The sequence below is a fragment of the Myripristis murdjan genome, chromosome 14 (assembly GCF_902150065.1).
Source record: "Myripristis murdjan chromosome 14, fMyrMur1.1, whole genome shotgun sequence".
In the NCBI taxonomy this organism is placed as follows: Eukaryota; Metazoa; Chordata; class Actinopteri; order Holocentriformes; family Holocentridae; genus Myripristis; species Myripristis murdjan.
The window spans coordinates 11,137,363-11,153,207 of record NC_043993.1 but is presented as its reverse complement, the minus strand read 5'-3'; the positions used below and the strand labels follow the sequence as shown (position 1 = coordinate 11,153,207).

Sequence of the window (15,845 nt, the reverse complement as noted above, 5' to 3'; positions counted from 1 at the left end):
AATAGTAACCACTTACCATGTTGTAACACCCTAACAACCACTAGTAGTCACTTAGCAACCATCTAGTAACACCCCAACAACCACCAGTAGTCACTTGTCAATTCATTACAACAACTACTAGTAGTGATAACAACCACCTAATAACACCATTACAACCACTAATGATCACCTAGGGACCAAGTAGTCACAGCTACAATCACTAGTAATTACCTAGTAACCATTAAGTACCCTAGCAACTACTAGTAATCATCTAGTGCAGCCATACTAACACCTTAGCAACCACCTGGAAACAAAACCACCAGTATGCCTTATCACCTAGAAACCAAATGTTAACACTCCAACAACCATTTGTAATTGTCCAAGGACCTCGTAAATACCCCAACAATCGTCACCATTAGCAGCCACTAGAAAATAAGCTACATAAAGTACCACCTATAGTAACACCCTGACAACAGAGAAATGTCAAGCGACCAGTTAATGAAAAAACGTTGGCGCTGTTTGTGCGAAAGTCCTACGCCTTTATTTTGAAGGTAAAGTCACTGAAGTTCCGGTGTAGTTATGACTGTTTATCCGCAGCTTGGCGCAGAAACAGATGGCTCAGCTCTGCCGTCAGGAAACTTGGACAGCAGAGCTCCGCTGCCTTTAAACAGCACAGACAAGCGCTCATCCAACGCATACAAGGTAAGCTGCATGAAGGAGGTCGGCATTAAGATTTGTACTGATCATTCAAACTTAGTTTCCTGTGCAAAACTTCGTTGAGACTATATCAAAACTGCGCAGTCAGGATGGAGCTATTTTACAGAGTAGGAAAACTAATTAGAGCATGCAGTGTGTGCCATTATAATGCAGCGTACACAGTCTGCAGCAACCTCCTCTGCCTTCACCCTCCGACTTTTATCTGTGATTTAGCCAGCTTTAGAGTGTGACAGGCTGGGAAGTGAACTAGAATTGGTTTTGACAAGACTGCTCTGATCAAGTCAGTCCCTCTTCAGACAGATGACACTGTAATCCGGCCTGTCTGGGTTTGTTTTAAGTGTCATGCCTGTGTGGGTCAGTGTGATGCCACAGTGTCCACTCTGTAGTCCTGCTGCTCACCCACACAGGCTCATACTCTGTGATTGCCTACTGTGTGCACTGTGTAGCTCAAGCACAATGAGACCTCTTCACTCGCTAAGCATCTGATTTCCTGAGAGGAAACAGCCTTAAAATTGTCTGGGGCGTTGTCTGTCTGTCTGTCTGCCTGCCTGCTCGCCTGTCCGTCTGTCTCTCTCTCTCACTCTCTCTCTGTCTGTCTGTGTGTCTGAGCTTCAGTTACATGCTGACTTCTGAAAGCCTATCCTGCTCCTGAAATCTGGTTCCAGTTAGGAGTTTTTTCACTCCCGGATGGAACCACTGAGGCTAAAAAATGCATCACCAAGATCAATTAAAATTCCTGTTCAGTTATTTTTCATTCTCTCTCTCTCTCTCTCTCTCTCTCTCTCTCTCTCTCTCTCTCTCTCTCTCTCTCTCTCTCTCTGTGTGTGTGTGTGTGTGTGTGTGTGTGTGTATGTGTCTTTCTTTATAAGTGGTTGCATGGGTTCAGTGTTGCTTCAACCAGCTATCATTATTCTGAGGGGAGCTATGAAGTAAACCAAGGGCCCATGATGTGTAGCTGACCTCTTTCTCTCTTTTATGCACACACACACACACACACACACACACACACATGCACTTGTAACCTGGGGTGTTACAGATCACATAACAGGATGTAATGGTAACTGCACCTCCAGGTTATTGGAAGAAAAAACCTGAACAGGTCATTGATGTGTTAAAAAAAAAACAAAAAAAACAGGTGATTTTCCGTCACATTAGTCAGGAACTTGTCTGAAACAGAGGGAGACTTTTTTTTTTTTTTTACTGTAAGATTATGTGAGCAAACATCATATTATACATTTGGAAGTAATGCCTCATAGCTTTTGTCAGATGATGATAGCAACAAGTTGCAGTCTGCAAACTGGAAAAAGTTGTCAGGCAAACCTCAAATTCAAAGTTTTCTGAAAGTTAGCCGACAGCATTTTTGACTTTAAGTATAATTATGCGGAATTGCCATGTCTAAATAGAGTAATGAGTGATTTGTAACAGTGCACTTGCACACACACACACACACACACACACACACACACACACACACACACAGAGAGAGAGAGAGAGAGAGAGAGATAGAGCATGTAAACCAAGCTCCATATGTGTGTCTGACCTTTGGTGACCGGACACACTCCAGTAGGCTGGAGGGAGTTTTTGTTTTAGTCCACACAGCCTCCTGCATGCTAAAGAAATTACCATGAGCTCAGCCCAATAAAATACATCATAGGCTCGTAAAACTTTATGCCGTTTGTCTGCCTTCATGTCATGGTAACTGGGTTATGTTTTGCCTGTTGTGATTTTAATATGGCAGCATGTAAATGTAATACAGACATGTTGTTATTTATTTATTTATTTATTTTTATTTTAACATTGATCCCTTATAGGAAACTTGTGCCAGTAGTTTTACGGCTCAGTCCAGTAGTTTTACTGCTCAGACATGAAATCAGGCTTGACTGGCAAACATGGCAATGCATTATCAGTTGATAGATAGATAGATAGATAGATAGATGAAAATGTACTGATTTTGATTTATTGTAATGATGGAAATGGGTGCACATCTTTCAGTTTAACATTGTCTTATAAAATGAGGGCTGTACCTCCGAAATGGGGAAACAGAGGGTTTCACACACATACACACAGAAATGGTCCTTTGACTTGGAACCTGGTCATCCATTGCTGCTCTTTGCCTCTGAGAATAGAGTGTGTGTGTGGGGAGAGAGAGAGAGAGAGAGAGAGAGAGAGAGAGAGAGAGAGAGAGAGAGAGAGAGAGAGAGAAGGAGCAGTGGATGGGGCAAGAGCAGGGAAAGAAAAAACTGAGTGCTTGATTGGGAGTGTGTCTTAGATAAAGAAAGCACCAACAAGGCAAGGTAAATTAAAGGGTAAGTGCAGTTAACCGACTAACAAGCGGCGCTTCACGTTGCTTCTGGCTCTGCGAGCGTCTGCTAAAGCGATCATGTCTGTTGATTCGAGCAGATGCCATTCAGATCCTGTCCTACTGCAGAATGCTTTCGCTGCTTTGGCATAAATCTGTGTTGTATCTGCTGTCTTCTTTCTGCAAGGCTCTTGTCTGGAATGTGGCTCGCTCTCGCCAAATAAAACAATTATCTGACTTTGTTCGCCAGTGTGGAGTGCAAATGTTTAGCTCAGCTCACCACTCAGTTTTCCACTGCTGTATATTTACCTTTGAGATACTATGATCGGTATTAGGGTGGGAATCGCCAGAAAGTTCCCACTGTTATATTGTTAGAATAATTAGATCATGATATGGCAGTACTCCAATACTATGATCTTTGATTTTTTTTTTTTTAATACTGAAATTTTCTACTGCATTATGTTATGATTGGCCGTTTCTTTCGTTTGACTGCAGTAAAACTCTTGAAGAGGAAAATCCGCCCTCAGCCACAATCATATCATGAATCTTTCATGTTCAATCCTGGCCAGTTATTTGGAATTAGAGTTATCCTGTGAAATGTTTTTTTGGGTGCACACATTTTCCCTCATCCTCCCTTGTCCATCTTTACTTCAGTTTGTAATTTCTTACATTTCCCAGAATGCTTTTTTAAACTCCCTACAGAAGGCCAATGAATTAGTTGCTTTCATTCAAAGGTGGGCATATGGATGTTTACTGCTGGTGTTTTAGATGGCTTTTCTTTCCATCGTAATCAGTAAAGGTGCACAATGCAAAATTGCCATGGCGAGGCAAGCAAGGGTCATTTAGACTCACCTGACAAAAACACAGCCAAAAATCGTGGAATAAGCACTGCCCAAATGACTGCAGTTCGCAACATTATCTTGATAATCAGGAAATCAGTGTAGGACTGTGGCTCAGCAAGCTGCAGCAAGTTGACAACGGTCAGCTTTTCGTTCGTGTTTCTGCGGGTAAGTTTTGCACAATGCCCCTTTAAAGTCATTCTAGCTGCACGGAAGATATCTTGAAACAGTGTCGCATGTACATTTGGTTGGTTTTCAGATGGAACAAGAAAAACAAAGCACCAAATGAAAACAACAGACCCAGAAATGCAAAGTGCACTGCTATAGTCTATGATAAAAAAAAAAAATGTGTTTAAGTGTATTAGGCTGCAGTTTTCCTTTGAATATCAGCCCTTAGGCTACAATGCTTCAAAAAGAAATCAAGCAAAATCCATTGATCAGTCACACCTACTTATCTTCAGGACCTTCAAGATCATTTCTTTCATATCCATATTTTTTGAACATCATTATGCGATCCTACATGAGGAGCTTTGAGAATCAAACGAAAATATGGAGACTTGGCAGTGGCCTATCAACGTGATATTGTGGGGGAAAGTATTGTGAGATTTTTTTTTTCCACCTCTCGTCTTGTGAGGCTGCCATGATTCAAGGGTTTGAGACTTTGCAAAGACAAGCGTGCATGGAAATGGCGGTCCTGGGCATGAATCACCTGTAACACACTCTGAATGCAATGTGAGTTTACCCTGTGTGTGTGTGTGTGTGTGTGTGTGTGTGTGTGTGTGTAGTGCTAATGCAAATTCCCAGACATTAGTGCAATATTTAGGTCAGGTTTAGCAGTGGAGGACAATAAATAGAGGCACAAGTGTTTTGAGAATTCATTTGTACTAAATTCAGGTTGTGTTTATGTTGTGTCTACGCTGAGTTTTGGTGTGTGTGTGTGTGTGTGAGAGAGAGAGAGGCTGGATTGTGCCAGCTTCACTGTTCTGATGGAGGCTTCCTGTTTCTCAGCTTTCCACTACATTCTTCAGTGATAAGCTCATGCCAACATACTCACACGTACATGCACAGATGGTGGGTGTGCGCGCGCACACACACACACACACACACACACACACAGGCGATGTTTCCTCAGCTGGATGAGTGCGCTGTAGACTTTCTACATTCTAGGCTATATCCCCCTAATTTCTCTCTCTATGGCTTTGCTGTATTTGTTTGTCCTGCCACACTGCCTCTCTTTCTCTCTTTTTTTTTTTTTTTTGCATTTTTGTCTCTGACTGTCTTTCCATGAGTGTAAAATGTGTGTGATTTTCTTGTCATCCACATTACATGATGTCACCTTTCCTTGCTCTATTTTTATACTGTCAGTCTTCCACTGCCGTGTGGCTGCTTTGGGTTTCGGGTTTAGATGACGATCAGCATCCGATCTGTAATTATAATTGTCAGGTGGAAAAAAAAAACCTAAACTGATGTGCTAAAGTAGAGAGGGAGAGGGAGGGAGAGGGAGAGGGAGAGGGAGAGCAGAGCTACAGTAGTTCATATTGGATACTTCTGAATCTAGTGGTTGCAAACTACGTGACTCTACACACATACGCAAGCACAAACAATTGCCTGCATGCACACCTGCATGAGCAAATACACCCACCCACACACACGCACACACACACACACACAGACACACACACATTTAGCTTTCCACCCTGGCTCCAGTTTCGTCCTTTTGACTCAGCTTAGAAACAAGACTTCATTTCCTCTACAAGACCATACCTAATGTTTCCATAGTGATTAAACAAGGGGTTTGTATTGGCGGTTTGGATGAAATATGATGTAGAAATGTTGTCATGCGAGCCAGGGGTATGACAGAATGAGGAAATTTACTGCACAACAACAAAGCACAACATGCAGCAACAGTGGCCTCAGAGCTCTGTGACGTCTGGGAACACTGCTTTATCTCTGCCCAGCTGTATGGATACTGGCTCACTTCCTGTCAGCCATTGTTTCACAGCCACGGCAGTCAGATAACATTTTAACAACGTTGACAGCCATGTTGAATATGAAAGTCATTCTGTGCTATGGCACAAGAAGCAAACAGTATAATCATGCTGCAGGCTTGTGCTGTTTCTTGCACCTCTACCAGATAGCCTACTCTCCGGTAAAAAAAAAAATTCACCTGAGCAAGAACAGAAGGCAGGGGAATTCATTTTCTTAATTACTCCAATGAGAGGCAGGAGGCAAAACAACAAGAGAAAGATAAAAATGGATAGAAAACTCAGTTCAGCCTAGACCAAGAGCGATTGCGGCATCTCTGTTGAGCGGAGGATGACAGGTAAATACCAGATGAAAAATGTGTTGCCTTTGGCTGGCTGTACTCGCTGTCTTTGAGTGGAGATAGATGGATTGGCCTCAACCGGTCAACAAACACAGCAGCTCGTGGTTCATCCATGAGTAAGTGCAGTGGTGGAAAGAGTATAACAAATTGCTGCTCAAGTGGAAATACTGCTACTTTGCTGATATTTTAATCAAGTAGAAGCGGGAGTACTGCTGTAAAAACCTAGTTGAAGTTAAAAATGAGCTCATTTGAAATGTTTTTGAGGGAAAAGTTACTTTATCAAAACAGTAGCTGTGTTAGGCCTGATCTCTTCCATGCAGCTGTGAGAGGATGAGAGCACTCGGTTCAGACTACATGAGTAAGCGATGGGTTAGCTGGATGCTGAGGGAGAAGGTATGCACTTTGCAGAACATGCATCCACACATAGTTGTTCTGTTTTCACCCCTGCGGCTTTGTGGTCTCTTTGAGGCTGTGAACAGCTTTTATCCCTCCTCGTCGTTGCAGGCTGCGCTGGCTGAACCGGTCGTGCTGACTGCTGATCACACCTCCCCACCTTAAACCTTACTCGGATGATTTACTCATTAACCATGGGAGGGTTAAAGGAAAGTGGCACGCCTAAACCATCTTTCATTCAGAAAACAGTAACAAAGTGTCTCTGTTTATGTGTCCTTATGACAAGACTTAGATAAGGGCCGGGCAATAAAACAATGGCAATAATTACCAGAATAAATTTCCCCTCAATATAAATACACAGGAACGTAGCACCTAGGACAATAGGATAATGCCAAACATGAGTATTCTGGATTGTTCAGATTTCACACGGAACCAAAAAGAAGTTTTTAAAAGTGACATAATAATTATTTAATGTATATTGAAATGGTGGCATGGTGGCATTTCTGGCCATGTCACTCAGCCTTTGCTTGGACTGATAACTTGGAATGATACTGACCTTTTAATGAATATCTGGCATTCATTCCAGTCATGTTGTACAGCCCACAGTGTAGCTTTATGTTCTTTCCACATTTTATCTCTTCATTTGTTTGATGTGTCCTGCACATTCTTCACGTGAGTCACCGTGTCAGGGTCCTCACCCTCAGCAAGTTTGCAGATTGCAGCATCAGCCTAAGTGTCCCACGCTGGTCAAAATGCTTTTTTTCAGAGGCCTCTCCACTCTGAGAACATTTAAAATCTGAGGGAAATACTGAATATTAAAATGGTCACTTGAAAGACATCAAGGTTCTCACATCTACAGTCTTTGGCTTGAACTTGGTGAAGTTTTTTGAAGAGTTGAGACTGTGAATAGGTCCAAGTGGACTCAAGTATGCACACAGTGAACGGCAGTGCAGACAGGTTGTGGTGGTAAGGCATTTCAGTAGAGTTCAAACTAAAATGGGGAAATTACAACACTGGCGCAGTGCATTTTGGGGTTGACCACAGAATTATTTTGTTTTGCCATAAAAATCTGTCTTGTTTCATCAACTGATGAAATCTCCTCAAGTTCCTCTTCTTTGCCGGAGCTTATCTCCAGCAGCGTTTAACAATTTCTTGTCACATTGTGTACGTGAATGCATGCCTTAGAGTGGAACCGTACATTTCTGTGAATGTCTTACCAGCTCTGTGGAGCCCACTCAAGCAGAATCATTAACATCAGACCCCAGTTTCCAGCTATGACAGATGAAAGTGTAAACAGCAGAACATTAAACTGCAAACCCACTGAGATTTCAAACTACATTTTCATCTATAGGCTATTTTTGGCAGTCCACATGCTGCATCCACCCAGTGCTGCCACCTACCGTTCAAAATATAAAAAGTTTCACTTTGCAATTATAACAGTGTGAATCAAATCTTGATTCACACTGTGTATGAGTTGTATGAGTTTAAGTGGATTCTGTTATGGACAATTTCAAAACCATATATGTGACAACACCCTTAGTCAACACACAATGTCAGCCACTAAGGAATGACTCACGTCTAAAAATATCGTATTGGTGTCAGCCTTCAAAAACCACTATCTGATGAACTTTACAAATCCTTGACCCACCTTCGACTTTTGTGTAGGAACATCACAAGGAAATGGAGGATGTGAAACTTTACAGCCTGAGCCAAAAGCGGATCACACTGGGTGAACTTCCTCATGGCTCTGTCCTGACATGGTGCCTCAGTGAGGGAAACAGTGTAGTTGGTGGTTTTTTTGGCTTTCAAGGGAGTGGTCCATGTCAGAAGTGGGACTGTGTGTGCATGTACGTGTGTGTGTGTGTGTGTGTGTGTGTGTGTGTCTGTGTTGAGGTTCCGTCAAAGAGCTGTCAACATTCCAGATCTCACCACATTGGTCATACCAGGCATTCCTGTATGTGTTCACCTCACTGCACGCATGTACACACACTCACACACGCGCGCGCTTCTCACAGTAGTTTAGGAGAATTCCACATGCTCAGCCAGCGTGAACTTCATGTGGGACATAACTGAGTAAATAGACTTTACCCATCTCCTCCTCTACGTCTCAGTGTTTGTGTGTGTGTGTGTGTGTGTGTGTGTGTATGAGTGTGTGAATAGCTCCCTCTTCTCGTTTTGTCATTATGTTGTGTGTTTACCATCTGAAATCCTGACCCTGTAATCACAGATCCGTGTCTGAGACTTATGGTGATGCACATGGTGATTTAAATTCTATGTTTAGGAAGGTTGTGTGGTGGCATTTCAGGGAGAGTGATTATCTGGCTCCCTGTGGTGTGAGAAATGGGTTGCTTAGCTTCCTTCTAACGACACAGACATCAGTGCACTTGGACTAGGAGGTGCTCTCCTCTGTCCAGAGAAGTAACACTCTGGTCCAACTGTTGATGACCTGTGACTCGACCTAGACTTGAATATTTATGACTCGGACTTGTGTTGAGGACTTGAACTTGGGAATTACCTTAGCTATAGGCTACAGATATTCTCATTTTACTGTACATTTACATCTCATCTGGTTTGTTAACAGTGGAGGGCTGCAAATAAATATAGGCCATGCTCAAACTGTCACACAGTTAAGACACTGATTAATTATAGTTTCATATTTTGGTTGTCATATTTATTTGCTTATTGCAATTTATTTGCTTATTCAAAAATACCAACTGATAAACAAATGAAATTACTCAAATCCAGAATTTCGAGTCATCAGTGTAACTAATAAACTACTGTAGCTTTTACTGCAACAGATCTGAATGTGTATGTTTTTTTTTTTTTTGTTTGTTTTTTGTTTTTTTTACTATTACCTCTGAAATCTGATTTTCCCTTAAATTTGCTGGAAGAAAAAAATTAGCTGGAAGAAAAACTTTTTGCTATGTTGTACAACAGTGTGCAAGATGGCATCTCAATATGTATGCATTTCAATATACATCTCAATATGTATCAGTCCCGATATATATCTCAGTGTGCATCTCAGTATGTAAATGTACAGTATGTATCTCCTGCTTCCAGAGGTTCCCTAAAGCAACATCACACTTGAACACACATATTGTTTGAAATATTCAAAGACAAGAGGCCATCGTTTTATTGTTTGCACCATTGCATCAAATACAAAATGTCTCGATATTTGGTGAATCGTTCTATACACATCTCCCTGTAAATCAGCAGGACATATCTGGGATCTTTGGACTCAGCAAAAGCCACAAAGCCACTGTCAGGAGCAGCAGAGCTGATGAGGTTAATGCGTTGCAGCGTGATTACTTGAACTCATAATAGGATTCATACCTCAGAGGCTCACCTCCGACTTGACCTTGTTGACTCTGACGTGAGCTCAGATTCCACTAAACCTTTGACTCGAGGTTTTGTGACAGGTCTGCCGCTCGGCCTCCCTCTAAGGTAACTTACAACGCAGCCAACAAATTCATGTGCGGTACCAAAGCAGCAGAAGCCAAATCTGTGCCTCTGTGTGAGAGACAGATCACGTAGTTATTATCAGCGTTAGATTCAGAAATGTTCTCGATTAGGTCTAGATCAAAAGACATGTCAAGCTTGTATGTCAAGTAATTATATTCCTGGTCTCTTGTCCAGGTTCAAGAGTTTTTTTTTTTTTGTTGTTGTTGTTTGGTCCAGTTTATCAGTTGAATGAGCTGCCCCACCAGGTAGAGATAAGGCCCTTGGATGTAGAGATAACTATCCAGCTGAGACAACTTGCTTGCCGGTGTCACACACAATGTACATATTGAGCACAAATGAAGCACACAGAGACATAGATACACCTGGTTCCCATGTTTTTACAAGGAGCAAATATTTCACTTTTAATGATCTTGTGTCATAAGGGCAATGAAAGATCTTATCAGCAAACCACTGGAGTAAATATCACAGCCTAGTTCCTTAAATCCTTCTCTCTCTCTCTCTCTCTCTCTCTCTCTCTCTCTCTCTCTCTCTCTGTTTCAATCATATTAAGCATATCTATAGTGCCCCCATGTGGTGGTTTGATGTAGTGTTTGTTCTTGCCCTGGAGTTGTTATACTAAACGCCATACCAGGCCATGTTATTTGAATAAACATTTTAATATCTGAAACATTGAAATCTGAAAAAGTTAAGTGCACTTTTAAGACAAGTGCAGCAAATGATCCCTATTGATTTAGCTGACAAAGAGAATTTTTTACCAGTGTTTGACACTTTTCAGGTGCTAATTTTCAGACACCACCAGTCATACAAAAGTACACCACTGCTTAAAGGCCTTTGTCCCTGTGTTCTCCATCTAACAAGCTTCTTTGTCTTCTGTCCAGTCGTCTACTTTTTCTTCACCTGGATGACTTTTGTGTGCTGCCATCCTTTACTCCTAAATGGGCTGTGTCAAAACGTGTCAGTTAAAAGTTTTAGCCTGCCTGTGTTTCATACGTCACCATTGCACAAACTTGCACTGAGAGCCCTCTTCATTGTTATGAGAAAGTTTTGAAATCCAGTCCAGTTCAGTTTTCAGTTTAATCCCAGAGGCCGATTGATGAGCAGTAAAAATAAAACCGCCCATTATAAACCAATAGAACAAGTCAGTAACATTTATACACAGCCATAAAATGATGGAATGTTTCTGATCTGCTTCAGGCTTGATCTCATCTCATTTCCTGCAGTTTTGGCCCAAGCAAGCACATATAGCTCCCATGAAGGAAAACAAACATAAAAACCTCTTTCATATTCATGTTTCCAAAAGCCCAGAATGATTATTTTCTTCGGGATGTCTTAGATCTGTATTTGATTACTTTATGATGAACAGTTTTTCACCTCTCGCTCTTCTCTCTGCTCTTGTTGTCTTTATGTGCTGCAGGTCTGAGGCTCCTTGGTGTGACAATGGCAGACAGCTCTCACTGTTTCTACTGTCGGGAGGACCTCGGCGGGAAGAGGTTTGTCCGCAACGAGGGCAAGCCAGTGTGTGTCCGCTGCCATGCCAAGTTCTGCGCCAACAACTGCGCCGAGTGCCATCGACCCATCGGCGTAGAATCTAAGGTGTGTGTTTGATGGGTCCAGATTTTGTCTTTCTCGTTTGCAAGGGAACTTCCTAGAAGCTTTATTACCATGGAACCTGAAATTATATGGTCATCATTTCCTTGTTAGACTGTCTGAATACATCTAGTGTTTTGGACGACATAGTTTCCTAATGAGGAAAGGTCAAAACTAGAGCCCGAGGTGATAGGAAGCTTCCTTGCCAATGAGACAAACCCACAGGTCAAAAACATCAGGCAGTCCATGATGTGACGTGCCTTTCAGTCTTTTAGCGCTCTCTGTCACTTCATTGCCTCACTCGCTTCATCAGTCCGTCCACGGTCCCTTCCTCCATCAGGAGCTCAGCCACAAGGGTCGGTACTGGCACGAGGACTGTTTCCGCTGTGTGAAATGTTACAAGAACTTGGCCAAGGAGCCCTTCAGCACCAAGGACGACCGCATCATGTGTGGGAAGTGCTGCTCCAGGGAAGACGCCCCGCGGTGCCATGGCTGCTATAAACCTATACTGGCTGGTAAGGCTGATATACTCACCTATTGGACTACGGACCCTGAACCTGTGCTGTATTATCAGAGGAGTACTTTACTGTTGATGGATGCATAGTTTTATGACAAATTCTATAAGGTGTATTTGGCGTCATGGACCTGTGATCGCCATGGTGACTTTCTTTCCTTCCTTTCCTGCCCTTTAACACTGACCCCTCTCTTGCCTCCTGCAGGCATAGAGAGCGTGGAGTACAAAGGCAACTCATGGCACGACGAATGCTTCACCTGCTGCCACTGTAAACGACCAATAGGATCGCAGAGTTTCCTTTCCAAAGGGAATGATATTTACTGCAGCCCCTGCCATGACAGGAAGTTTGCCAAGCACTGTGTCAGCTGCAAACAGGTAATCCCAAGGGAAAAGGCTGACCGGCCTTCCTTCACCTGAGACCTGAACAAAGCAGTGGATTAACACATTTCAGAAAGCAGGACTCATTATCTCATCTTGAAAGAGATTTGATAGCTTTTTGAGGCAGGTAGTATATTTTTCAGCTTTGTAAAGAGGGTATCATATGTTTGATAACTTTGTCAATAATTTTGGACAAAATTTCACCAAGGCCTGCTTCAGTTTCAGTGATGACGGTGTTAATTTTGAGAGACTAGACTAATTCTGGAGGAGGATGGCAACATAACAATTTAACATCTAACTGAACATCTAAAACTGTCCTTTTGCTTCTCTGTGAGAAATTTTGTGACAACCATGTTTAGTAAAAAGTTTGAACAGCGAGAAGAATGTTATAAGAAGAATGTTATTTGATATGGCTCCTACCATCAACAATACATACTGTAGCTCCCCTCTTCTTTTCTCTCCCCTGTCCTCTTCTCATCTTCGGATGCTTTTATTTTCCTCTTTACTCCTTTCCTCTTCTTTCGTTCCTTTCCCTAACATCTACCCTCCTTTCTCTCCAGCCTATAACCTCAGGGGGTGTGAACTACCAGGAGCAGCCGTGGCACAGCCACTGTTTTGTGTGCAGCTCCTGCTCAAAGCCTCTGGCAGGGACCAGCTTCACCAATCATCAGGACCAGGTCTTCTGTGTCGACTGCTACAAAAACTCTGTGGCTAAGAAGTGCAGCGGCTGCCAAAAACCCATCACAGGTTGGGTCAAGTTCAAGCTGAAGATTGCATTGTCACTTATGGGAAATTTGCTTTGCAGTCAAGCATACAGCACATTACATACTCAGAATACATACAAGACACATCATTGTTCAAACACTGCAATTAGACCTGGGCAACATATCGATATTACATCGATATCGTGATATAAGACGAGATATCGTTTGGCATTTTTGATATTGTAATATAATATGGCATGAATGTTGTCTGTTCCTGGTTTTAAACGGTGCATTACAGTAAAGGGAAGCAATTTTCTGAGCTTATTACACTGTTTTAGCTGTTATTTGCTTCTACCTGCAGGGTCATCATATGCACATTGCTAGATTATTTATCAAAAATATCATTGCGTAAATATTTTTTTGAAAATATCAATAGCCATCCCCACATTATCATCACAGCAGCGATGTGTAGGTAATTGAACTTAACAACAAAAGACAACAAGACAGAAAAAAACAATAAAAAATAATGTCAGTTGCTCCAGTATTTTCTTCTATTGAAACAGTTAAGGAGGTGTTAGTGGCTTGTTACCTAATGGTCAGGATTCAGGGATTTTGTAGTTGGATAAAAGCATGAGTGTAGCTAGCCTACCTTCTCCATATGCACCATTTACTTCAGTGCCTCTGCATTATAAACAACAGGGCCAATGTAGAACAGTGTTACCTAAGTATTATTGCTTCCTGGATTTAACAGACAGGAAGACCAGGCAACAGACAAACACTGGCAAACCTCACTCGGAGACTGATTCTCTTCTCCTCTCCTCTCCTCTCCTCTCCTCTCCTCTCCTCTCCTCTCCTCTCCTCTCCTCTCCTCTCCAGGTTTTGGTAAAGGTGTGAATGTTGTGAATTTTGAGGGCAGCTCCTGGCACGAGTACTGCTTCAACTGTAAGAGATGCTCCCTCAGTCTGTCCAACAAGCGCTTTGTGGCCAACGGCAGAGACATCCTCTGCACCGACTGTGGCAACAAGCAGTGAGGGGACGCCTGAGTGGAGGGGCGGCGCCGTGGCATCACTCCCTGTCTTAGACAGCGGGCCTGTAAACAGTATCGAGGCCTGTTCATGTAATCCGTTTTCTTTTCTTTTCTTTTTTTTTTTTAAGGTCACAGTGGTAATTTCAACATTATTGGAAGGTGGTAAGGGGTGGATTTTGTCATTGCCAGTGGTTTTTAAAGTAAAGTCCAATGAGAAAATATTCTAGGCTTTGTACCCAGCCAACCATAACCCCAGTTTCTTTGTCTGCTCCATTTTCCTAGACATGCACATACCTAAAACACCATTCACAAATCAGTGTAAGCATCAAAATGGAACAATAATTGGGTTTCTCCAGAAGTCTTACCCCAGTTGAGGATATTGACTTTCTCATTTACATGGCATTTTAGAAATCAGATAAACGCCTCAATGTGGCAAGTACGCCAATTACCTAAGTGCGTGTAAATACAGTGAAATTATATTTCACTTTTAAAATATATGAATCTCTGTGTCATATAGGATGTTTAAAATACAGTCAGTCTTACTCAGGATAATGCTGGGTTTTTTTGCACAGGTTTCTTTAAATTCATCCTGTGGAGCAGTATTACCATGTTTAAAGACAATATTGAAATTTTAGGCTACTGTAACTGTCAAGTCCAAGTATTCACAGTAAACTTTACAAACACAATCACTGAAAGTCAAATTGACACTGGCAGCTGCTCTGTCTGCTTTAGTTTGAATATTAGTTCAATTACACACAAAAAAGACAAAACAGGAAAATCCCAGAGTTTCATTAGCTTTAAAATGAACATACGACTGAGGATATGTGTGTTTGTGTGTGTGTGTGTGTGTGTGTGTGTGTGTGTGTGTGTGTGTGTGTGCATATACACTCATATATACATACATATTCATATATACACGCACATATGCAAATGAGTAACTCATGATTATTCTTATGGAGCTGTTTTGCTTGGTTGCAAAAACTATTTACTGTGTTTGTGACGTTGGTGTCAACTTATGGAATTTTGCCTTTTGTCATCTTTCTAAAAGGTGATTAAAAAAAATCAAATTTTAAATAATAATCAATAAACAAACATGCAGCCAAACAAGTGCAAACATACATTTAAAGTTCTAGCTATATTTGTAATTGCGTATGCTTGCTATCGGTTATAATTAACTAATCTTTCATGCACTTTTCTAAGCAATTTTATCTTTTACAGTTTGAATTATTTTTATAGCGTGAAAAGAAAATGTCAAATTGGAATATATGAAGCAATCTGCATGCCTCAATTTGTTGTTTTTTCAGTGTTCTGGAAAACTGAAATAAAGATTTTTACAAAGCTAAATATAACCTTTGTGTTCTTGATTTGTTCTGTGTTTGCATCCATGACTGTACATTGCAGAAATACCAGCACATAGAAGTTTTTTTTTTTAGAGCTTTCAAAATTTTCAAGGTTTCTCAATCTTTCATGATCACCATGTCAGAGGTCAGCTGAGACAGAGAGGAGTGCTGTAGAGAGTGAATAGTTGCTATAGTCAAAGCAAAATTTGTTAGTTTTTATCTAGCAGATGATGTACAAATAAGAACTGAATGATTAAAAAAAAATCATCATCATCATCTT

At 41.5% G+C, this 15,845-nt stretch overlaps 1 protein-coding gene across 3 annotated transcripts; it reads left to right on the top strand.

The window, feature by feature from the left end:
* The first annotated feature begins 611 nt into the window (after window positions 1-611).
* Window positions 612-15,505, top strand: LOC115371130 (four and a half LIM domains protein 1-like). Of its 3 annotated transcripts, none has more exons than XM_030068292.1 (6): window positions 612-681; window positions 11,430-11,608; window positions 11,943-12,117; window positions 12,322-12,491; window positions 13,055-13,241; window positions 14,075-15,505. In XM_030068292.1, exons 2-6 carry the CDS (start codon window positions 11,453-11,455, stop codon window positions 14,227-14,229), a joined length of 843 nt encoding a protein of 280 aa, XP_029924152.1. In that variant the 5' UTR covers window positions 612-681; window positions 11,430-11,452; the 3' UTR covers window positions 14,230-15,505. The 3 variants fall into 3 exon arrangements, with proteins under 3 accessions (XP_029924152.1, XP_029924153.1, XP_029924151.1); XM_030068293.1 differs by lacking the exon at window positions 612-681 and adding an exon at window positions 2,980-3,002; XM_030068291.1 differs by lacking the exon at window positions 612-681 and adding an exon at window positions 6,031-6,157.
* Window positions 15,506-15,845: the final 340 nt, after the last annotated feature.